Source organism: Primulina eburnea, chromosome 15, assembly GCF_022965805.1.
Source record: "Primulina eburnea isolate SZY01 chromosome 15, ASM2296580v1, whole genome shotgun sequence".
NCBI classification, from domain to species: domain Eukaryota; kingdom Viridiplantae; phylum Streptophyta; class Magnoliopsida; order Lamiales; family Gesneriaceae; genus Primulina; species Primulina eburnea.
In genome coordinates this window covers 27,372,782-27,397,997 of record NC_133115.1, presented here as the reverse complement: position 1 = coordinate 27,397,997, position 25,216 = coordinate 27,372,782, and the positions used below count along the sequence as shown (strand labels likewise).

Here is a 25,216-nt window from a genome sequence, read left to right as displayed (position 1 = left end):
ATCATTATCTACTTCAATCATTCTTTTTATCATTTATGTGTTAATCATTCTGTAATCATATCATCCAAACCAAACATAACCTAAGTAGCGTCCATCAGAATTAAAGGGTCTATTGGAAAAATAGCAACACAAAACAAAGAGGCCCTTACTCTGCTTTTGCTATATTGTTGGTACTTTACGACCCTTCCCTTTCAATTAATGAAATTTCTGATTTATGGTTCTTTTACAAATATTGAATTGAGAGAGAGAGAGAGAGAGAGAGAGAGAGAGGAGAGAGAAAGAGAGAGAGAGAGAGAGAGAGAGAGAGAGAGAGTAGAGAGAGAGAGAGAGAGAGAGAGAGAGAGAGAGAGTACACAGAAAAAAATTACTCCATCCACTATGGGTAATGTGGCAAGTCAAGATGAGATCAAATAGAGAAAGGAACAAACCTACCTTAACGTTTGGCATGACGGAAATAAGTATGAAATGGGATTGCCCAATTTCATACTGCTGTGCAGATGCATAATAAACAAAGCCTTTGCCAATGATGGTTTTGCATCATGTAATCTAAAATCAATCAAATGAAACAATACACTCTGTAGAATTTGAATTGCTAGCAGGGATGACCACCTGTCCCAGGTAATATGTACAAGAAAACTATGCAACCTTATCCACAACTTGTTATTTTAGGAAAAAAAATAAAATTTCTTCTTTGAAATCTCAAAATCTTCACAAATTATGGGAAAGCGTAGAAAATCAACAAATAAAGAGACAAAATGAGCATAATAGTGAGGCAGTAAATGGACACAAAACTGAGCCGCTACCACGAAAGCATCAAAAACTCTAGGGCGTTTCTAAGATATCAACTGAAGTACTTCATTACCTACTCTCCTGTGAAAGGGCTAAAAGCCATCTCCTGCATTTAAGAAACATAGAGAAGTTACTAAAAGTGTTTCAGGATAAAGAAATTGGGCCATCAGAAAACATAGAGCAGATGATCACGGTCATGGTGTAGCTATCATCCAAACCTGATCACAAATGGGACAGGCATCACTTCTTTCCATCCATTCAAGTATACAAGCAAGGTGGAAATGGTGGTCGCATCCTGTGATGATTTTTGGGTTCTCTGAGTCATATTCTGCAGCAAGGGTGAAGAAGTCAAATTTCAGTTCTCGAAGCACAAAAATGCGTATGAGAGGAGTTGCAAAAGTGGTTTTGCCAGACCTTCAAGACAAGTGGGACAAACATCCTCCTCATCTTGCAAAGATGGAACAAAAGGCTCAACTGACTTCTTAAGTTCTGAATTTTCATTTTCTGATTCCTTTGAAGCAGCCAGATCAATGTTTATTTCTGCCTTCCCATCAGAATTCAGGCTCTTTAACTTGGTCTCTAAATTTGTGTCTTCAACAACAATGGTGTTGGTCGTTTTCAAAGCCACTGCCACTTTATTTCCAGGAATTTCTTGATTCGATGGTGGAGCAGGTGGGGGTCCAAATGGTAAAGGCGCAGGCGGAGACCGGTAAGTATCTGGGACTGAGGTATCTAGATTTGTATCGACCAAAATCCCCGTAGAAAGAGTAGTGACTGTTGAAATGTGAGGTGATAAGGGCTCATGCTCTTCAGAGACTGGATACTGCAAGTTAAATCGCCGCAATAGAAAAACAAATTACTTAGTGAAAAACCTACATCAAGAATATCCAAAACAAGATAGTAACTCATATTCACAGCTAAAGAAGAAGGAAGAAACCAAGAGTTAATACACACGTAACACATGTGTTCAGAGGCAATAGGAAAAATTAACGAGCGTTTAATAATTCGTGCTATTATATAGAATAGTGTAAGAAAGAATTTTTAAAGCAAGGTTTGTTCTACAACACACTGAGATGCAAGAGAGAACAGTTTCCTTCATCAGCAGCACAGAAGCACTATCTAAAACGTTCTGAACAAGTCATTGCATTATGTGTTCCATTAATATAATATTGCGGCAAATATCACAATGCTGATCCTTTCAATACTAAAGCACAAGCTAAAAAGCAGTCTACATTGATTTCCTTTCACCACCATTTTTTCCCAGGCCGTTCACGGTCATCACTCTTTTCTGTTGGATTTGGTGGAGAAGAGGGGGGGTTATTATTTGCATTCCAGGTAATCATTTCCGTACATTGTACTGCGTTTTAAGAATAACTAGCACAGAGCACTCCTATGCCAGAATAACTAGCACAAAGCACAGATACTAAATATGTCACTGGCCTCCAGGACAGCCCAATAGCCATTGCCAGATTTCACATGAAGCAAGATTACAATGACACATTCAGTGAATTTTATGTTATTGCAATCTGCATTTTGAATAGCCGTGATTTTGACCAAACTAAAGACTTACAATCCAGACCAGATTTCTCATAATCACCAAGTTGGGATGGTTAACCTAATGTCTACTAGAAAAATGATATTGTTTTCACACACGAGAATTTGACATAGAATGCTGCTTGATCACAGACATCAAGAAATAAGTAAACCACTGCTTTTACAATTCATAGAAAATCAAGCATTTAGATAAATTTTATGAGGTCTTATTCAACCGGATGAACCCATCGATATTATTAAGATTGATAGAAAAGTGCAATTGATTAGGCAGAGGATAGCACCAACGTTAAAGTATGCTGATGTACTGTTCTGTTCAGTACTCTCAGATGCACAGCAACAACAGCAGCCTCCCATCAGTGCTTAAATTATCCCTTCTGTTCACCTGGGGCAACCAGGAATTTGGTCATTGTTCCACCACTATACACATTAAAGGAAACATCATAATATAAGTCATGAAAAATGTCATTTTGAAATCTGAACTGCATCGCCCATACTTGGTTAACAAAAATGTACAGTCCAGAGTTAATTAATTATGAAAGCAAAATCTTAGTAGCCATAATCATAAACTAAGAATTCTTCCATAATATAGCAAGAAAGAAGCTGAACATTACTAAAACACCAGCATCACATACTGTAGGCCATAGTAGCTCATTCCAACATGCAGATAAAGAGAAAATTTCAAGACCGAGCGAAAATATTTAGTTTTATAATTTACCGTAAAGGAACATTGAAACTACCATTGCATTGAATATTTGTAAGAGGATATAGACTTTGTCCAGGTGCAAAAATTACTCCCCTCTATTCTCTATGCATTTACCCTGGCACTACCTTTACGCAATTGGCTTGACTACAATGATCATCTTGTTTTTTCTTCAAGTAAAGGCACTACCAATTCTTACAGACCATCCGACTCCACGTGCCTTTTGAATACAAAAAGAATAGAAGAAATATGGATATAGTGAAAGCACTACATCAAGCATGATCATAATCGTAGACCTATAAATTCAATTTAGAAATCCCATGACATAAACTGGTATAAATATTGTTACAATTATTTTCCAATAAAACACAAGTCAAACATAAACAAGTGAGCAAAAGTGGAAGATAAAGGATAGTCGAATATGACATAAACAAGTAAGCACATATAGGGGTGAGTAAGATTTTGGTTAAAGTACCGAATTAACCGACCGAACCAAGCCAATTCAGAAATTCGGTTCGGTTATTTCGGAAATTCGGTATTCTAATTAAAAAAAATCGGTTATATCGGTTAATTCGGTTCGGTTAGGGTTTTCAAAATTTTGAAATCGGTTAACCGAATTAACCGATATAATAAATATTATTATATAATAATTTTTTTAATCAAATTTTATATATATTTTAATTTTTATTTTTAAAATCAACCATAATTGTAATCTATGGTCTCGTTCTCACTTCTCTAACCGAATTTCTCGTTCTCACTTATCTATTCTCCACTCTTGACTTCATCCGCCATCAAGAAAAATTACATATATAATTAAAGTTAAATCACAATTTTTTTTAAACTAATCGGTTAGTTCGGTTCGGTTTCATCGGTTACGAAAATTAATTCGATCGGTTCGGTTATGGCTAAATATTTCGATTCGGTTACGGCTAGTTCGGTTCCGTCGATAACCGAACCGACCGAAATGCTCACCACTCTGCACATATGAACAAAAACATATAAAGTAGGCGGTAGATCACATAAACTTCTAGAATCATAAAATAATTCTAAGAAATAAAGAAAGACAATTAGCTCAGCTAAGTCATCAGAAAAATAAAAACAAACTAAACGAAATTCATCACAGCAAAACCTCAAAAAACAAAAACAAACACTCGTACCGCACTCAGTAATACCGATTCAATAAAGCTAATCGATATGAACAAAAAAAAACCCATATTACAGATTAATCAGCCAAAAAAATTCAACAAAGTAAAAAACAAACAGATTAATCATCCAAATAATTCAACAGAGGATTCAGTTCAGCAAAAGCAAGAACACGTACAAAAACGCGAACACGTTTACGTGGCCAGAACGTATAACTCGCAATACATACAAAATTATAGACGTGTATGCGTATGTACTGTGCATAAATACCTCTTGGAGGCGATGGAATTGACAGGAAGATAATCGAAAACTCTGAGAATACTGAGAGGAACGAGACTTTTGAAAAAGGTTTAAATATATTGCAATAATAATTTATTATATTTATCTTTTTAAATGATTTTTTTTTATTTTATAGTTTTTAATTAATAATTATTATTTTTTTAAAAAAAATAGAATTTGGAGACTGTTTGGATAAACATGACTTTTAGCAAGAAGGTAAACGTCCTTGAAAAACAATGTAGACAATCACTCACGCACACGATTGATTATTCACGTGAATCGTATTTTTTTAGTTGAATTATTTGTATACAAAAATAATTATTGATTATGTTAACATTAAAGTAATGCATTCTATATTTTTTTATGATTATAATTTAATTCAAAAGAAAATATATCAATAAGGAAATATTTTAATAATTTTAGTAACATATCAACAAGGAAGTATTCTTAAAAAGCTGTATTGGTCTTATTTCTTTGCTATTTAGATCATGAGTGAGTCTCATGTGAGACCGTCTCACAGATTATGATCCGTGAGACGTGTCAATCCTACTCATATTCACAATAAAAAATAATACTCTTAGCATAAAAAGTAATACTTTTTCATGGATGATCCAAATAAAAGATCCGTCTCACAAATATGACCCGTGAGACCGTCTCACACAAGTTTTTGTCTTAGATCATAATATGTTGTCCAACTTTAGTCAGTAAACGTGTCTTTCAATCTTTGATAATTTTAGTTATTTTTCATTAAAATACTGGTATGAGTATGACACTCTACTCATATTGACGTCATGTCGGAGACACATAAACATCACATATGTTCTACATCAACGTTAGGTCGAAAAAATACTAAAATTCCAAAACTAACAAGATAACAACCAAAACTGTATAAATACTTTTTTCTCAATACTTGCAATTTGAAATAATGTTAAATAATGATTTGGAAAAGGCGATGAACAATAATGTAGACATTTCACCCATTAAGATCATCATCCAATGTTCAAAAGATGATCACGACTGGAGAAATAAACCAGAAACGAGATTCAAGAAAATAAACTCAACTTATTGTCAGTTCACTCTCTATCGCCAGCTCCGAATTCGGAGTCGAGGGGGGTTGGGGTAAATTGATGATACTTGCTAAAACAGCTTAGCTCTTATCGACCGGAATCCTAAAAACGGAAGAGCCGATAAACAGGGCTTGCAATTCTTAGTTCCCTAAGAATTTGTTATGAGACACCAGATGCTAAGCAACTGCACAAAATTGTGTATAACGCATCTGTATATTCCCATTATCGGAGAGTATGTGCAAAATGTCAACAAACAAAATAAAAATTGAGTTGCATAAAATTTTATGAACAGATAAAAGATGCACTAAAGGCTGGCAAAAACGAGCTATATATCATACATCACCAAGCTTGACTGGCGCGATTATCGTCCGAATTCTATATAAAAAAAAAGCCATTACGGTATTACCTTGAAACTGAAACATTTCTAACTATATCAAAGTATCTAACTTATAAAAAAACAAATATACATATACATCAAGAAGTTTCCATTCTGGGTATTGCAGAATAGTCAGTAACCTAAACAATTCACTTTCTATTTTGGGTCAGGTCAGGAAGTACGAGAAAAACGGCCTTCAGTAATAATCAGTCCTGCAAAACGTGAATAGCTAAATATCCATTTTCCAGTGTCACTTAAGGTCAAAATATACAAAGTGGTCACCGGATGTGTTCTAACTTTATATAGGTAATACCTTCTTTCGTGTTTGCTGCAGCTAACTGACACCAGTCTGCACCACTGGGAAGAAAGACCAGTCGTTAATGATGTTCCCTCCTCACCAAGAATCTTCTCATTCGCCCACCAGTCAGACCCCACTACCGGTTCATCGTGGTGTCCATCTATGTTGTTGAATTTGAACTCTTTGGCTGATCCGAGAGTAATTGTTCGGGTTTTTTCATGATGCGGTCCATTCTCACTGTTGGTCTGAGCTTTCTCGGAGATGCCAATGATAATTTCTCCAGCTGAACCACCAGTTTCATCAGTGAATTGTAATGGCTTTTCTTCTCCTCTGCGTTCTACATTCTCAACAGACACTGCTACGGCTTTGGGTGAGGTCATTGGCTCTTTTTCCACACATTGTAAAACTTCTTCGGCCGGTATCTCAAAAGAAACTCTGTGAACAACCACAGCATCATCATCTATCGATCCATTATGTGTATCTGGAAGTGAAGCAACATCTGAATCTCGCCGCTGCATAAGGCAAGGCTCACAAGATGTAGCACCAGCAGCATCTGGAGTCACTGCACCTGATCCTTGGCGTGATTCCCATCCACAAAGAATGATCTTGTCAAGATCTAATAGTTTAGGTGGATTTCCAGTTCTAAACTCAAGGAAAAAGGGATGTCCATTGGCAAACTCACGATCAGGGAAAGGTGATGTGGTGCCCGAACCAGAGATGCCTGAGCAAGGAGAGATCAAATGGCTGACCGGACTGCCAGGCTGAAGCTGATATGATTGAAATTCATACTGGGATAAAGGGTATCTTTGATCACCTTCACCATTGTGCAGGTTGTGTTCGAGAAGCCGAGCAAAAGGCACCTCAGGAGAGGAAGGCATGGTCAAGTGGACTGATTCTGGGGGAGGAGTATAGGGTGCAGTTGATGGTTCGGTGGTGAAGGTCGAGAAGACTGGGGGTGACACTAACTGGGTCTCATGCGCATAAGGGCCAATAGCAAATATTGAAGCAGGGCCACCAGGAGAATACATGTTTGCAGAGGCAGAAGTGAGAGATAATAAGCCAGTTGGTGACTGAGTTGCAGAAGGTGGCTCTGATGGAAGAAATGATGCCGGAGATGAAGGAGGTGCAGCAAAAGGCAGCACTATGGAAGGTGGCTGGGATGGATGTCCAGGTACGGGAGCATCTGCTCCTGCAGCTGCAGTTTCAGGAACTAGAACTGCATGTCCAATTCGATGGCTATTCTTCTGCGATCCAAAACACCAATAAAGGCTCCAGCAGCTTCCCCACCTTCTTTTCTACAATAACATAGAACAAATCACATTACATGAGAATGAGCATCGCTATACAGAAACCAATCCGATTTATCAAAAATGAAGCCCTTGAAAGTTTACAGCACATGACCATAATAAAAATAAAGCATATGGACAGCATTCTTCATGGAACCCAAAGTGGAAAATTTACACAAGATTCAGAAATTTGCCAGAAGTTAGTAGTATCATTGTATTTTAGTAAAAAATAAAGATAAAATACAAGGCAACACCTAACAGTGTACACAACCACACCTGAAGAAACTTCCTCCCTTTGTCAAATTCTAGTGCACAAAGGCAACTAGACACAGCAGCTCAAAAGAAATCAACTACTATTGTTAAAATCATAGTTAGGTAAATTTGGTTTTGCTCACTAGTGTTTTGAGTTTCTTTGGTAGAATAGAAAAAAATAAGAGCACCACTGGGGCTACATCATGATACAAAGTCTACAGTCCGTATTGAAGTCTACAAAGAATTAAAAATTCTGATTACAGATAATTCAAAATTCTGCAGCTTCAATAAGTTCAAAAATTTCAGCAATCCATGGGCAGCGACTCTTCATGTACCATGAGTTGTGCTCCAGTGTCAGGTTATCCTAGCAGATATAGAATTTAATCAAAGTGAACGCTGGCTGCGAATGGTAAGATCCAGACTAGTAAACCAACCCACAATAAAACAGGTGAACCATTGTGATCAACATTCCTCGTAATTTTGTGTGCGTATTCATAAATTAAACAACTTTCTCAGTAGAGAAACTGGAATTCTGCTTCTACTCTTTCGCGATGGACCAACAAATTTTACAAGCTCGGCATAATTTTGAAACCCTTTCTCCTATAAATAAACTCAGATCATCTTCCAGATATTCTTAAATTTCCTTTACACAAAATCCGGTTCAAGTCAAAATATCGACACTCTCAACAACATTCATGCCTAAAACACATAAAATTCAAACTTCTCCATAGCAACGACAAATCATAAAACTTATTCATCAGATCTCTAATCCAATAACAAACATGGAACTTAAACATGCATTAAACACTCAACCAAGAGAATTCAGTCAAAGGTAAACAAAAAGAATCACAAAGTAGCTTTCAACACAAACTAAGCACATAAAACGCTTCAATCATCCAAATAATCAAAAATAAACTCTCCACACCTGAAACGAAGCTTGACGAACGCGATTCTCCAAAGATGCGACCGCAGTGGCGGCGGCGCTTATCGTCTCCATCGCATCCGTTCCATTCACTCCTCTTCTCATTGTTGACCAGATCAATCACAAAAAAAAATCACTCGAAAAATTTCCGAATGCGGAGCTTAAATTTCACATATTCATCGAACAAAAACAAAAATCAAACTACGATTGAATAAATGAAGAGAAAAAAAAAATTGTAGTTGTATGTATATGTGTAAGTATAGATTGATTTGGACGTCAAACACGGCAATGACTTCAAAAAGAGGTTGTCAATTGTATAATGATGATTATTATTAGGGTCACGAGTAAAATTACATTTCTGTACATGATCGAAATGTCATGAAAGGGCTCCCGGGATGCTTTGACTTGCATTCGATTCCGGGGCTAGTTTAGGTATTTTGCTTTGGATGTTCATTAATTGATTTTAAATCGAAAAAAATGGATCTAACTTCAAATATGTAAAATTAATGTGTGAATTTTAAATTTTGATTACATCCATTTTTTTGGGTTTAAAAAATGAAAAAAACCAATGGATTTAAATATAATACATGTAAAATATGTGTACTGTCTTTTTTATCATTTGTAACATATTCATCTTCTATATAATTGTGTCGCTTTTTTTATTTAGAGTAGGTCTATTGTGAGACGGTCTCACGAATTTTTATCTGTGAGACGACTCAACTCTATTGATATTCACAATAAAAAGTAATACTCTTAGCATAAAAAATAATATTTTTTCATGGATAATCCGAATAAGAGATCTGTCTCACAAAATACGACTCGTAAGACCGTCTCACATAAGTTTTTGCTTTTTATTTATCTAAAATTCATTCTCTTTTAATATTAGTTACTCTGACACGCGATGCGTGTGTGTGCAGTTTTTTTATCATTATCGTTGAACTAAAGTGAAATTAGACAAATTATGGAGGGACTAAATTGATATTTGAATTGTTGAAATTAAAAAAATAAAAACAAAAGTGTGTGTTGAAATTTTTTTAAAAAAACAAAACAAAAGTGTAATATTAGTATAATATGAGGGTAAAGTTGGAATAAAAAATTGGTGTCCTTCCTAAGTGATTACTATCATGTTTATAAATTTAATAAAATAGAATAGATTAATGGTTGCAACTAAAAGAAATTTGGCAAAAACTTCTGTGAGACGATCTCACGGGTCGTATGTGAAACATATATCTTATTTGAGTCATTCATAAAAAAAAATATTACTTTTTATGCTAAGAGTATTACTTTTTATTTTGAATATCGGTAGAGTTGACATGTTTCCCAACTAAAAATTCATGAGATTATCTCACAAGAGACATACTCAAGACATTTTTAATCATTTTGTTTTGATCTAGCTTTCCTTTCAATGTTTCAAGTGTTGGTACTTAAGTCGAATACTACACGAAACCACAATATCCAAAACCAGACATAATCAAAATAAAATAATTTAATTTTTGGCCTAATAAACCAACGGCGTCATTGTTTTCCTTTTATATGGTTTATTAATTAATTAATTAATTAATTGGGACAATATTAAATAAAAGAGATTAAGGGTGTTTCCGTAATTTCAAAAGGCCACTAAATGAATTAATTAATAATTAAATTATATTATATAGATGCTTCTTCTTCCAAGCATGATGGCCGTAATTACCAAGAAAACCTTTTTCTTCGTTCTGATCACTGAGTGTGCGCACGTGCGTTCATCGCTTTCGTGCGCACCCCGCGTATGTTTGGGCCCACCGTGAAAATTCTCCCCCTTTACCTGCAACCCAAACTAACTTGCACGGTCGGTTCACGTCTCCTAGACTACTTCTAGTTTATTTTAAATCTAATAGATAATTGATGATTGACTAATGACTATATCCCACTTATTGCTCCCAAAAGTTGTCTTTGCAAAATTACTATATTAACTTTGACTTTTTTTTTCCATTTTTGATTTCAGATTTTTATTTAAAATATGATGTCACATCAATATTTTTATCATATGTTTCAGTTTATTACAAATTTAATTAAATATAAACATTTTTTTTATTTTTTTGCCTTATTTGTTGGGATCGAAACCATCTTACTTCCTTTTATTTGTAATGCGCTAAAAAGTCACCAAATTTATTGATTGTATTCATGTTTACTGTATGAAATTAAATCATCGTAAAAAAGAAAGAAAAGAGTGCATAAAACAGATTTGATCTCAAACTAAAGGGAATAAAGTGTTTCGGTGACGAGTAATAGATGCAAAAAAAAAAAAAAAAATAGAATAATCAAATAAGAGCGATAAAACTTGCTTCGTATTTTATTCCTAATTCGTCCCGATGTCTTGAGATTTTGGAAATGATACGCCATGACTGGAAACCACGGGGTGCGATAGAGCCCTCGAGGCTTTTAAGTCCAACTTCGCTTCAACCCTTTGAGCAAATGCGGCAAAAAAAAAGGAAGCAGGGGCGGCGGTAGCTGCCGAATCTTCAGGCGAATTCCTCCTTTTGCTCCTCAGCCATTTTTTGACTACTACTATTACTAGGAAATAGAGGTCTAATGCTAATATCTATAAAGATTTCCTTTCTTCGCGAGTCATTTCTTATCCTTTTGGAATAAAATCTCCTTATCGATGTCGGGACAAGCCGAGTTAGATTTCAGTGCCCGTAACAGCAGTTGCAAGCTAGCACACAAGTGAGATAGAAAGCTTCGCATTTTAGGGCCAATTAGGCCAATGGCAATCCAAGAGTCCATTACAGCCAGCGAGCTAGTTTAAGAGAGAAGGGCTTCCATTTTTCTTCCTTTTGTCTTGGATCGAGAAAGAGTGAAGATCAGGATTTGATGCTCATTTGAGACAGCTTTCAATATAACATAGAGCTCTGCCCTTCTGGCTATATCGCTAGTCAGGAATGGAATGGGAGCGAGCACTAAATAAAGTGTACGAGACGAATGAATGAAGTAATAGAGACTAGCGAGCTATTGCTTGCCTTTGCTTCCTCTCTCGATTTAGGTAGATAGCATGTCGCTACTCGGCTTGTTGTGTTCAACAGGGTTAAAGAATTCCATTGCTGAATGAAAACACTTCTCAATCATTTCTACCAACATAAAACCCAGATGAAATCATAAAACTATATGATTCATCCGAAAAGGAAAGCTAAAACCTAAAAATATTGGAGGGAAAAATAGTCATCTATTTTTAGGAATCAATAAATCCTAACGGTTGATTTTTTTCGAGTATTAGTTGAATCTAAACTTCAATGACTGACGTAATATTTGATTCCAATCAAATAGAAATATAGAATATTTATTAAAAGATGATGACTTAAACTGTTAGAGTAGATGCCCTGTAAGCCAACTGTTGGCTAGTTAATTTATTGACTCAGTTGTAATAAACAATATTTATTTTAATTTAATTCATTATTTCATGGTTTGTTATTTGTTTATCTTTATACTAATGTGATCAACATAGATAAAGACCTTTATTATGTTTTAATACAAATGAATCGTAATTCGATGTTGAAACTCATTTATAAACACTGTATAATCTAAATTTGTTTCTAGTTGAATCAGCCGCCTAAACATGGATAAATGTCGCTTGAGCTCGAGACTAGCATCTGTGATGTTGTTTAACATTTATTGGTAAGGGCATAGATATATCCAAATATGCAGATGGGTAGTCATATGATGATTACACCGAACCATCCTCCCTCGGACTTTCCAAATGGTTATCATTCATCGAGAGGATAAGTTCGTGGTTATAATTGTACACCATTAGTCCTTACGACCCGAGACAACACTGAGACTTTATATGCTAGGGTTGTGTCTCGACTCATTTACCGACCCCAGAAGGGTCATCAGGTGGCGAGATTGGGTACAGTTGCGACGCATGTAGGGGCGTACATTGTAGTCGAGAATTCAACGCTCACCTACGGGTATGGATATCCTATGTGATCTGATGAAATAATAGTGTATGTAATCTTTGGCCAAAGTATGAGATGTACGTTAGAGAAGGAGTTCTCCAATTCTACATGCAATGCCACTATTTATTCTCAAAGATGTGTCACATAGTTATTGAATTATTATGCAATCCTCGATGAACCAATTATTGCAGATTTGATCGGGATAGATGAGATGAAATGGACCGTACTGTAAGTTAATCATAACAGGCTGGTTCTTGCATGCACTATCAGTGATACCTAGGGAATCATGGGGCGATGCTACTAGACGCTCTTACCATGATTCGATGAGTTTAATCAAAAATATGATTTCTGACATTCTCATGATCAATTGTTGATACATAGAATGAGGCAAATTAGGGTAAGCCGAATAAAAGATTATATCTTGATTCACAAGGAGTTGTGAACCCACTGCTAGCTCTATCCCTGAATCATTGAGGGTCACACAAGCACTGGATCATTTGTTACCGTTGAGAGAATAGATTCAAAAAGTTGAATTTATATTATGATATAGTAAATTCAAGGAGTTGAATTTATGATAATTAAATTTTGAGAAAATAAATTCAAGTAGTTGAATTTATGAGATAGTAAATTCAAGAAGTTGAATTTATAAAATTTGGAGAAAATAAATTCAAGGAGTTGAATTTATAAATTTGAGAATTTAATTTATTAAACTCAAAAGTTGGGTTTATTAAATATTAAATTTTGGAGGTGATAAATTCAAGGAGTTGAATTTATAATTTAAATATTAAATTCAATATTGAATTTATAATATATTTAAATTAAATGTAATGAGTGTATGTATTATGGGCATGTAGGAGAACAAGATCAACACACAAATTATTAAGGTTCTTAATTTGACTTTAAAAGATTAATTAATTAATTAAACTAGTTGGACTAGAGTAATTAATTGATTAAGCTCATTAAGTATTTGATTTTATTAATAAGCCTTAAGCTTATATATATGTGTATTAGGTTTAGGGTTAAAAAATTCTACTCATAATTTTTGAAAACCCTAGCCTCCACTCTTATTTTGTGATTTTCGAAAATCACAACTAATTTCCTCTCAAAATTTTCGGTCATATCAAAAGATTTTTTGGTTGGAGCCACCTCTCTATTTTTAATTTCCGACGTTAAAAGTTCTTCCAAATATTCTAATGCAATTTGGAAGAAGAATAAATCTTTTAGTCGTGGATTTGATAGAAGGATTGAAGAAAGTTCGTAGAGATTTCAACAAGAGCTATATCCACCAATAACAGATTAGTTGGAGTTGAGTGAATTAATTCACTAAAAGTATATTACTAAACATCCTATGTATGTTTAATTATTAAAACCATACGATTGCTCAAATATATATTGAAAATTTTTCAAAACTTCATGTGCGTTTTGGGCACGAGAAAGCCGATCAACATTAAACCTAAAATTAAATATCATAAAATTGGGTTAAATAACCAAATGTAAAACTACAAGTGTTGGGAAAATTTTATCAAGTTATTGATCCGAATTCACACCAGATTGATCATCTCCAACTCTTTGAGCAATTGTCAATCTTCAGTTTGTTGTAACTTTCTGAACAAGAATGTAAAACTACGTATTGAAAATGCAACATAATGAAGATTAAATGCGTACAGAACACAAGAGAGTTTACGTGGTTCGGCAATGTATATGCCTACATGTACCGGAGAACAACCATCAATTATATTTCCCTCAAGTTTCAATTACAACTGAATGCAAAAGAATGACAGAAATGAAAAATTACTGAGCGAATTTTACCCTTTATTCGCATGCATCAATGAGTTTCCAAGGTCTCTTTTATATCAATTTACAACTTCCAACTGCAACTGTAAAATTAGTTAACCAGTAAGAATTCAACTTGAACTACTAACTGGAACCTTGGCAACATTACATGATAGTCATATAGAAATATTGGATTTTAATTACTACAAAAAAAGCCTAAGAACGACACCAACATTTGTCCCAAGTGACTTCAAATATGTCAAATAATGACACGTGTCTCATGTTCGAGACCCCTCAACTACCGTAGTGTCGATGCTACCTGTGGGACAGTGCCTCCACAGGATCTGGGCCATTGATTTTAAAGAAATCGGCTGGACCCCACATATGTGTGGTTAAAATTGGGCATGTGATCTTTTCATGAGGGGCAGTGTCCCACAATGTAGAGTGAAATCTTCCCTCAACTACCAATCTCGATTGTAATAATAAAAAAAAATAGCCTACGAACACTTCGATCATAAGTCTTTTGATTAAAATACATTCAACTATTTCCCAAATTATTAAAGTTTCGAGAATCCAAAATACCAATAATAATATGTATATACAATATCAGTATTAGAAATAGTTTTGGTAACCTTTTGTTTATTGGGTCAAAAAAATAACCAAAAAACTAGTTAAATAAGTCCACTTGAGCTCAAGGATGTAAACGAACCAAACCGTCGCTTACAAGCTATTCGAAGTTCCGCTCGATAAAAAAACTCGTTTGAGATTCTTCATTAATATTATCGAACTGAACTTGAGCTGATCGCGAGCTCGACTCATTTGTTGAGTTGACAAATAAAAATATTAATAATAATGCATTTAAGTTGGTTTTTGTGGTAATATCTAAATAATAGTTACCCCTTATCTAATTTTTATTTTCGCATTTTTTCTCAAGAAAAGTTTAAAATAGAGAATAATTGTTTTATTTTGTTTAGTAGTACTTTAACTATGTTTATTCGATAGTTTTAATTTTAATTATCAAAATAAATATTCATCGTATATGATTCTTATTGTTTTTTTTTTTATATTTTAAATTGAATTGCTAATTCGTTCATAAATAAAAATATAAGTATGATCCTAGTAGTTAAATTTTAATACATTAACACGTTTATTTAATATTTTTGTCTTAGTTTGATATTAGCTTGTACAAAAACATTTTATTATATGTTTGAGCTCGACTCTATCTTAAACGAGCTATAAATCAAACTCGAGCTCGAATGTATACTTAACGACCTCAAAAACGAGAGTGCTAACGCGTAACGCCCCAAATTCGACGACTAGTCCTCTATGTACCAAGACAAGTCTTTTCCAGCGTGCTTATGTCCTCAGTCACACGCACCCTGGGAAACTTCCCAGGAGATCACCCATCCCAAAATTGCCGCAAGTCAAGCACGCTTAACTTTGGAGTTCTTATGTGATGAGCTATCGAAAAGAAGATGCACCTTCGTGATATGAGTAGTATCAGTCAAATCTTTTAAGCCCTTCTTCAACTGTACAGTCCATTATATTGAACAGTCTCGGAATCCCTCTCCTTCCGGTGTAAGAACGGTTCATTCATGTTCCCTTCACCTAGAAGCCTGCTAGGAGCCGCTCATTGTCCGTGCCACCTCATGGCACCGGCGATCACCCCCCGCCCTCTTCGGCCACGGGCCTCACATAACGAGATATGCTCTAGTCGAATTCATTAAACATGATAAACGAACTATCAGCTAACCGAGCTCACGATATTCACAATCTTAGTAATTTCAATCAAATTCGATTTTTATGATAAAAACTCGAATCGAGATCAAACCAGACAGCTTAACTTCGTTCATTTACCTCTCCAGTTGCTTATATCTTGAAACATTATTCCATGAAATCTCTACGGTACTCAAGAACGGCAAAGGTCCTATCTAATAGTCACTGTCATATTTGCTTCGAAATTTAATTGGAGGAAGAAAGAAGAGAGGGTTGATTTGCGAGTAAATTAAATTAAATTAAAAAATTATAAAAAATAATGATTTTCTATATATTTTGCTGGCAAAGTTGTAGCCCCCAAAAATAGTCTAAAATTCTAGACAAGGGAGTTCGGGGTTGTTCAACTAAATTGAAAATTCAGTGCAATTAATGGACTAAAATACTCCCAATCGATCATATTGACAACAACATTTCTCAAAGTCAAAAACAAATTTGAGAAAATCCAAATTCATCCACTTTTTTTTAATTTTTTTATTTAAAAAAGGTGAGATTTTTCCTTTTAACGTAGAACGAAGCTCAATGTTTACAACAATAAATATGCATGGATTAAATTGTAGTAAACACTTTCATCAATATATTTATTTGAATAAAATAATAATTTGGTATTATTTATTTTTCAAATTTCAGACAAGAAAAAAGTAAGGATATAAATATGAATATTTTGTTCCCATGATGAAAACATAAATCCACAGATGTTTAAGAGAAGGATATGTAAATTCAAGAAGCCAAACTCTTTGATGCAATCTCGAAAACATTCTCAGAGAGCCCATTTGCAGACAGTATCATCTCCAGCTGAGCCTGCCCAGGAAAATAAGGGTAGAAAAATGAATCCTTAATCTCAGACAAGAAGAAAAAGGTAGACAAGAATCGACCCTTGTTCTCACCTTTGCAAGAACTTGCCGGTTTTCATCGTATCGCTTCCACCTAGAGAAGGTTGACACCATTCGAGAAGCCACCTACAGTTAACACAATCCCTCCACTTTGTGAAACGGTATAGAATGAAATTGTAGCACTGAAGAGCGAAATGGGAACTAAATATCATTTCAAATCTTCCAGTAAAACTTTAGGTTTACCGGAAGCTTGCTGCGTGAAATTGTAGCAAAGAATGCAAAACTGAAAATAGAAGAAGATTTGAAGTGATATATGATTGAGAAATTTTGTACAGACCTGAGGATTCAACTTGTCTAGCTTTACGACCATTTCACCTATGAACTTGTATCCGGATCCATCTTTCGCATGGAAGTTGACTGGAGATCCACAGAATCCTCCGATCAGTGAGTATACCTGTATGAAGTACCGAAAAAAACCGGTTATCATTCTTAATGACGTCGAAAACTTGAGGTTTAAGTAATAAGTTTAGCATTGTTACAATTTACAAACCTTATTTGGATTACGTATGTCAAATGCCGGATGGTTCATGAGATTCCTGACATTTTCCACGTTACCAGGGACATCCGACATGGCTTGGAGAGCAAACCACTTACTTACAACCTGAAGAGAATTATGATCATCATAAAATTATCACGAAAATTCTGGGAATTCTTGAAGATATCCCGGAGAAGAACAAACTAAACTATTTACATTCACGAAATTGCAACAAGCATTCGAGTTAAGAACATAGTATCTGTTATAATTATTAAAACCATAAGAGGGGAATTTCTGTAAGCAAACCAACCTTAGGGACATGTAGATCAGAATGACCCCAAGACTTGTCAAGACGAAAAAGAGAGAAACAAAACTACTTTGAAGAACACAATTATGCTTACCAAGAAATCATGCTGCCATTTGTTGTAAAAATCAGCCAAAACCTCATCTCGCATTTGACCAGGTGTCTGATCTAGAGCTGCCAAAGCTCCAAATTGCTCGGTCATATTTGTGGCCGTTTTATATTCTTCCAAAGCAAGCTCGGTTATCCCAGCATCTCCAAGTGACCCAAGATAGGCTGCAGAAAAGTGGCAAACAAGAAGTTACAAAACAAACAACGAATAATAAAATCAAAAGTTAGGCTTTGGTAAATTGATAGAGATAAAACATACCAAGGGCGACATTTTTAAGAGCACGCCTCGCCATATTCGAATGGTTGAACTCATATTGCTCAGAACTCCTATTGTTTTTCACCTATGAGACATGAACAAGTAAAAATAGGTAATTAATCTTCATAGAAGAAGTGCGGAGGAAAAACGAGGTATTCTGAGAGAAACTAGAGAGCCCCATACCGCATGAAGTAACTCTTCTTTCAATTCAGTAGCGATCTGCTTTCTTATGAAAGTTCTAACCGCATGAACAGCGTCAGGGTCCGCGACTTCCATCATGTCCATGATTTCCCCTTCACCAGGCAGAGTTATAGCTTTCGCAGTGAATTCCTAAACAAATCAGGACATCTAAAAACGTCAGCAAACCTATTTCATGAAAAAGAAAAAATAGTTATATTTGGATCCAAGATTTTGTTGTACCGAGTGCAAAAATGGACAAAATCAATAAAATGAGACAGCTTTTAAATATTGTTGATTCTAGGCGAGTCAATAAAACGAGACAAAGAACAATTAGCAGAAATATTATGGAAAATAATTTTCTTAGCATTTTTCCCCATAGAGTCCAAACTTTTTCTTACCTCATCCATGCTTGAGTCACCAAGTACGCTTTGGATTCCATGTAAAAACCGGGGACTGAGAACCAATGGTTTGTTTAGCTGAAAGTCTGACACTAGGCTAAGCATCAATTTTCTTGCTAGCACCTGCCCAGCCTCCCAACTAAAAGAGCAGAAACAACATTTCGGATTCTTCCAATTATTTGTAAGTAAATGGATTGTATGTCCAAAATCACATACCGATTGAACTCATCAGAATCATTAGCAAGCAAAAAAGACAAATCAGCATCAGTGAGATCCGAATCCATCCGAACAGGAGCACTATAACCCCTAAGTATAGATGGTACTGGATGCTCTAGGATGTCGCTGAACACGAATTCTTCTTCTTCCTGCACACAATCAACAACAATAAGATAATAAAACTTGCGGCAACATAAACAAATATTAGAGCATATCATTTAACGTGGATACAATGAGGTCGAGCAGCTCAAGCCAAATTTAATTTTTCATCTATTTTATAGTTACAGAACACAAAAAATAGTACATTAACAATTGAAATCTACAAGCATATTATAAATTGCACGCATAAATATCAGATAAGTATATAGTCCAAACTAGAATATCACTTAATCCATAGCTCGTCAACTGAGTGGCGATCCTTGCAACCCTTTTGAAAATAGAGAAGACATATTTACACTCAAATAAATAATTCTGAATTAACCTTTGTCACCCTGAGAACTATAGTGTGTACTGGCTGACCGTTGCTGGTAACATTTTCCAATTTCCCATCATGGTACACGGAGGATAGAGGCATGTCCTTGCCTTTAGAGTCAAGGAGGCCCAACGCTACAGGAATAAACATGGGTTCTTTAAGCGGCTGTCCTGGGGTCGGGGGGACCTCTTGACTGCATCCCAGATCATATTACATCAATAGTGAACAAAGCACACAAGACACTTGCATAACTGTGTTTTCAAAATAATGAACTTTTGTTGTAGTATCAGTCTGCAAATATCTGGTCGAGTCAAAAACCAGTAAAATCACCCCAACCTGCATATTTCCACCCCTTACTTTGCGCATAAAAATTAAGGTTGTTTGGATCAAAACATTTAATTGGATGAATGGATTTCAACTGACCCGAATAATTGAAAACTTGATATACGTAATTTATATCCAAAAAAAATTATAGTGTCCGAGGATTTGAGTGGTCTTTCTGGTAGAACTCAAACTGCCCTTAACTTAAAATATTGTTATAGATTCATAACAATCAATAGCAAAATATTAGTTACATAAAAATGATCAAAAAAGATCTTACCTAAATTTGAGAGAATAAGTACGATCTTGAGCATTATAAGCAGAGTTAACTTTCAGATGGGGTGTCCCAGCCTGGGAATACCTGAAATTTCCATTAAAATAAAGCTTCTCAGAATCAATCACAAGTGCTTATAAAGTGTTGTGAGCCCAAGTCCAGCAGGCCCAAACATAAAGGAGAGGGAAAGGCCCATAATCAAAGCCGTATGTTCTAGAAGGGGAAAAGGGAAGGCAGGAGGGCGAGAGGAATAAAATCTGAGGGAAGGGTAGTAATTCATTCAGTTATATTTTGTTCTTTACTAAGAGTGACACTAGCATAGCTAAGGAAGCATTTGTACAGAGGAATTAAACTCTGGATTTCTTATATCATTTGAATATAATTTCCATTTCCAGATTTGTTCTCATTCTCAGATATTTTATTTTGAAGTTGAGATACACATTTATTCGAGTCATAACATAAAGAGATAAAGACATTTTAAAACGTACCATAACAAGAAATTGGACATGTCAGCACCATTTGCATCCCTCATGGCAGTGAAAAAATCTTCACATGTCACAGCTTGCCCATCATGCCTCTTGAAATACAGATCCATACCCTAAAAGGAGCTCCGCAAATGCGATTATATAATTATTGTGGTGTAATATAACTCTAGAAAAAGAAAATATTAAAAAAAGGTGACAGGTTCAAGCAAAAATATTCTTCTTTACCTTTCGAAATCCCGAACTGCTCAACAACGTCTTGTACATCCTCACCACTTCAGCTCCCTGGCAGAAGAAAATAAATTATTAAAACAATGATGACAAGAAAATAATTCTACTATTTCTAGAGACTGACAAACTCACCAACAAAATAAAAATAATTAATTAACAAATTAAAGGTCTTAAACCAAACAAGAAAATAGAGAAAGAACCAACCTTTTCATACACCTGTCAGGAAAGAAATGAACAAGATCAACGAAAAAAGAGTTAGTTATTTGTCAAAATGAATGAGATGAAACTGCAACATAAACGAGAGAATGATCAAAGGCTAAGACATACAGTTACTGCAAGCCAAAGATCAAGTTCAACCATGACATCCAGAGCATCGGTAAAAGGGCCAGCAAAAAAATTCAAACGATCACCAATGTCAGACACCAAAAAAGGGCAGGTTATAATTTGAAAATAATTGGTAATGGACGGAAATATTGTCCCCATCAAAAGATAGAAAGAAGAGACTTGCCTGTGTAGAAGTTATCCATCTGTTAAGGGGTAAAGCGATAGGATGTCAGAATAATTTCCAAACTATCAATTGGTACAAAACTTTAATAGAGCGCACACGCACACACACATATATAGAAAAGAGATTTTGAAGAATGGGACTGTTGGAAACCTTTATGTAAGAATTAGGTCGCACAGGATGCGCCATGGGACCAGCATCCTGTAAGATATAAAAGATAGTGGTACTGTAGCCAAACTTACTGAAACTTAATGTGCATACAAATAAAACAACATAATGAATGAAGTAATGCAACCAGAAAACTTTTCAAAACCTGAGGAAATTGATAAGTTCGCAACTTTGAAACATCAGCTATCCGTTTTACTGGACGGCTTCCCAAGTCAGATGAAAATTCCTGAAAAAGAGACATTGGATTTGATGTTCTTGCTAAATACATAACAAACTATGTGGAGCCCACTCCAACAAAAAATGTATCTCAACCTGATCACGGAAAACAGTGAGACCTTCCTTTAAGCTAAGCTGAAACCAATCCCGACATGTCACTCTGGCATGTTCTTAAATGTGAAACTTTGTTTCAACATTGAAATAATTGAAGATGCATACTCGCTATTCTCAACTTAGAAATAAAATCACAATATCTGTTTTAACAATACCAATAAGCAAAAAAATAAAACTTGCCAATCCCAAATGTAGAAGAAGTTAGTAATCTCCATAATATGGTACAGTAATAGTCGGCAATCAAAAGTCACGATCAACTAGTATAATAATATACAAGACAAGGAATATAATATTTCCGAGTACAAGAAATACAACCAACCTGTTCCCTGTCCAATTGTGGAAATACTGGAAACATAAAAATTGAAGGGCTAGTTAAAAAAGGTCCTAGTTTCAGTAAAGATTAGAAAATAAAGAAAAAAGAGATGCAAAATTTATACAAAAAAGGCACACCTCATGCCCAATCACACCCAAAATTGCAGCATAATCTGCATCTGTTGCAGTTTCTGGAGATGCCAGGACAAGTTTGGAATTAAAAATCTGTAAAAACAAAAAATACAAAATTTATGGAAAAATTATCATTAATATTAAGATTATATGACGCTGTGACAGCTTTCAACATACATTTAAACTCTTGTTCTCCATGGCTCCCCTGTCAATAAGATAAATACCTCAGTAATGTAACATAACATCTATGTAAGTACTGACAATGGGTCCTCAAAAGGGGTGAACTAACATATTAAAATCTGGAACAGCCACGATGTTGAAGAGATCCAGATCATACTCAAGCCCAAACACCTAAGAAGGCAAGAAAGAGAGAAAGAGAGAGGTGGTGAATGTCATCACTACCAGATTCAAAAATCTTCCAAACACTTCATAAAATGTACAGAGATCATACATCTTCATCCCATTTCATTGCTGCTTTCAAAGAGTACATGGCATGCGCTGTTTTCGGCAGATCTTGAGAAGGGGTCCAGATTTTAAGTATGACCTTCCGGCCTGAACATGTAATAAAAGAATCATCTCTGCTCTCTAATTGTCCAGCAACCAATGCAAAAAGATAGGAAGGCTTCTTGAAAGGATCCTCCCAAATTGCGTAATGCTTGCCCCCCTGAAGTAATACAGAAGAAAACGCCAATCAATTTGCATCTAAAGTTAAAACTCATGATCAATTAGAAACAAAGCATCTCACCTCCATCTCTCCTTGCTCTATGAGATTTCCATTAGATAACAATACAGGATACAATAACTTATCAGCTTCGATACGACAAGAGAATTTTGCCATGATATCCGGGCGATCCTAATGTTGCATACAAGTATCAACAAAAGCTCCGAAGAAACCAAATCAAAGCAAAAGTATCAACATAATTTAAAAGCAACACCTGAAAGAATGTAATTTTCCGAAATCCCTCTGCTTCACATTGCGTGCAGAAATTCCCAGATGACTTGTAGAGCCCCTGCATTAAGACATGACAATAGGCTGAAACCGAGAAATCAAGGAAAAGATATATATAATAAGTACAAATTAATACATATAATGTATGAAGATTGAAAGTAAGTGTAAAATCCAGGCAGAACCTCCAAGGATGTGTTCTTCTGTGGATAGATTTCAGTGACAGTTTCCATCGTAAACTTTCCACTTGGAGGAGAGCAAACAGTCAGATGGCGTGAGTCCAGATGGAAATCATCCTCCTGGAACAAAATCATTTTTACTATCTTTGGAAATAAGTGTCAAGTAAACGATATTCTTCATTAATCATGAAAAGACCTTCAGAAAAAAACTAAGATCACAGTGTAGCTTAAGAACATCATTTTTTGTATGCTATCTTGCGCAAGGTTTAAGAAAGAAGTCCATATGCCACTTACCTTCAGCTCCTTTCCGTTGACCTTCAATGAAATCAGTTTCAGATCAACCCCATTCAAGATTAGTGGTAAAGAACAACCTGTTAGGAAGGCCATTAGATGCTGAAATTATTTCTCATATTTTTTAAACATTTTGAATTGACCAAAGCATAACTCGGGCTCCGTGATAGAAAAACAGTAAAAAACGATTTAGCGGACAAATAAATATGAGGTTTTGTATAAGCACCACAAATGGAATTGTAATAGTGAGAATACACCTAAATTTTCGCCCTTTTTATTCAGAGCAACCGTACATGAACCACAAGTTGCAAGTTGATAATTTTTGTGACAGGAAATAGGATACCATTAGGATTCATTCTGTGATTATTAATTTATCAAAGCTCACTCTTTTGTTTATGGCACATCAAACTGCTTAACAAATATAACTAGAGCCAATTTGAACTATTATTCCTTCAACAGTAGATAAGATCATAAGATATTTGAACTATTGTTCTTCAACACTAGATATGATATAAGACAGAAAATTTCAACAAGAACAATCAAAATTTCACATTAAAACTGATAAATACTACAAACCACCACCTTATTTCAGAATTGTAGCAAATCCCGTCAATTTCTTGTCTGAATTTCCATCAGACAAACACACTGATGAATGCAATGCCAACGAGAACCAAAAACTGAAAAATAAAATTCAGTAATTACCTTCAACTCTGGGATAGACAACTATTTTTGAAGAAACGATTGTTTTTTCCTTCACCAAAGTAAACTTCAGGTCCACCTAAGAGGCAAATACAAATATTTTTGCTCAGATTATCCGTGGGTAAACAAATGGGAATTTTTTACCAATAAAGTAAATGAACCAGAATCAAGATGCGGTTGAGCTTACAGTGTCAAAAAAGTAATCAGGTTGGTTGTAATCCTTCAAAAAGATCTCTTTTGCTGTAGTCATATTAGATTCTTAAACTTGCTTTGGTAGCAGATCTATGGCAACTGAGCAATTGAACTTCTGCCCTATAATCGTCGCACGTTACAACTGTTCGAGTAAATAAAATAAGTAATCAAGTTAAAGAAACAATACGTTGAATCATATAAATAATAAGCAGCTCGGAAGAAATGAAAAGGTTTACAGGCAATGAGTTATGTGGTGGTTGATTACTTCCTCCCTCGAAAAGTAGCCTATGGCATTAAAGTTTATATGACAAAATTGCTCAAAAATCACACAAGGCATCCCAAACAGGATTGATGTCAAATCAATTCACGAAATCAGAGTTGGAATATACATATTCATGCAAGAAAAACATAAGAAAGCACAATGGCAAATTAAAAAGAACTAAATCATCATTAATGTTGTAAGAACCCCAAAGAAAGGGCAGAACCCTTAAAAGAGAAGCGACATAACAAACAATTAAATGACCAAGTCGGGCATACAAGATCAATAAATGGAAATGGTACATCTTTCTCATTTTTCTATCTGGCGCAATAGGGCGCACTTTCAATTTTTGACATGCTTCGTAGCCAAATGATAGACAGAGAAACTCGAAATCTTGTGCTAAAGCAAGTGAGAGTTCAAGTCTTCTTCGAGACAAAATAATTGAGCACCGA

At 35.1% G+C, this 25,216-nt stretch overlaps 3 protein-coding genes and 1 long non-coding RNA gene across 12 annotated transcripts; 1 reads left to right on the top strand and 3 right to left on the bottom strand.

Annotated features, from left to right (window-relative positions):
- Nucleotides 1–359: 359 nt before the first annotated feature.
- Nucleotides 360–4,535, bottom strand: LOC140814767 (probable E3 ubiquitin-protein ligase RHB1A). Of its 7 annotated transcripts, XM_073173860.1 has the most exons (6): nt 4,457–4,534; nt 2,629–2,760; nt 1,333–1,612; nt 1,204–1,281; nt 1,008–1,117; nt 360–895 (listed from the first exon to the last, which is right to left on the bottom strand). In XM_073173860.1, the coding sequence occupies exons 2-6, from the start codon at nt 2,695–2,697 to the stop codon at nt 863–865; spliced, it is 570 nt and encodes a 189-aa protein (XP_073029961.1). In that variant the 5' UTR covers nt 2,698–2,760; nt 4,457–4,534; the 3' UTR covers nt 360–862. The 7 variants fall into 7 exon arrangements, with proteins under 7 accessions (XP_073029961.1, XP_073029958.1, XP_073029960.1 ...); XM_073173857.1 differs by having other exon boundaries at nt 361–895; nt 1,204–1,612; nt 2,629–2,725; nt 4,457–4,535; XM_073173859.1 differs by having other exon boundaries at nt 361–895; nt 1,204–1,612; nt 2,629–2,725; nt 4,444–4,462.
- On the top strand, nt 3,372–4,194 carry LOC140814768 (uncharacterized). Its single transcript, XR_012114156.1, has 2 exons — nt 3,372–3,508; nt 4,048–4,194. It is a non-coding gene; the product is annotated as an uncharacterized lncRNA (long non-coding RNA).
- Nucleotides 4,536–5,788: 1,253 nt separating the features above from the next.
- Nucleotides 5,789–8,947, bottom strand: LOC140814142 (uncharacterized). Of its 2 annotated transcripts, XM_073173024.1 has the most exons (3): nt 8,670–8,947; nt 6,222–7,501; nt 5,789–6,120 (listed from the first exon to the last, which is right to left on the bottom strand). In XM_073173024.1, exons 1-3 carry the CDS (start codon nt 8,769–8,771, stop codon nt 6,105–6,107), a joined length of 1,398 nt encoding a protein of 465 aa, XP_073029125.1. In that variant the 5' UTR covers nt 8,772–8,947; the 3' UTR covers nt 5,789–6,104. The 2 variants fall into 2 exon arrangements, with proteins under 2 accessions (XP_073029125.1, XP_073029124.1); XM_073173023.1 differs by having other exon boundaries at nt 5,789–7,501.
- A 7,789-nt stretch (nt 8,948–16,736) lies between these two features.
- On the bottom strand, nt 16,737–24,578 carry LOC140813597 (puromycin-sensitive aminopeptidase-like). Of its 2 annotated transcripts, XM_073172176.1 has the most exons (30): nt 24,501–24,578; nt 24,317–24,392; nt 23,618–23,694; nt 23,330–23,443; nt 23,134–23,208; nt 22,944–23,051; nt 22,650–22,862; nt 22,488–22,549; nt 22,376–22,403; nt 22,205–22,291; nt 22,074–22,099; nt 21,737–21,800; nt 21,570–21,650; nt 21,410–21,457; nt 21,260–21,278; nt 21,079–21,083; nt 20,956–20,967; nt 20,749–20,805; nt 20,527–20,636; nt 20,045–20,125; nt 19,453–19,636; nt 18,972–19,120; nt 18,756–18,894; nt 18,361–18,507; nt 18,181–18,262; nt 17,911–18,086; nt 17,525–17,635; nt 17,312–17,428; nt 17,029–17,100; nt 16,737–16,942 (listed from the first exon to the last, which is right to left on the bottom strand). In XM_073172176.1, the coding sequence occupies exons 1-30, from the start codon at nt 24,561–24,563 to the stop codon at nt 16,862–16,864; spliced, it is 2,664 nt and encodes an 887-aa protein (XP_073028277.1). In that variant the 5' UTR covers nt 24,564–24,578; the 3' UTR covers nt 16,737–16,861. The 2 variants fall into 2 exon arrangements, with proteins under 2 accessions (XP_073028277.1, XP_073028278.1); XM_073172177.1 differs by lacking the exon at nt 20,956–20,967.
- Between the last annotated feature and the right edge of the window lie 638 nt (nt 24,579–25,216).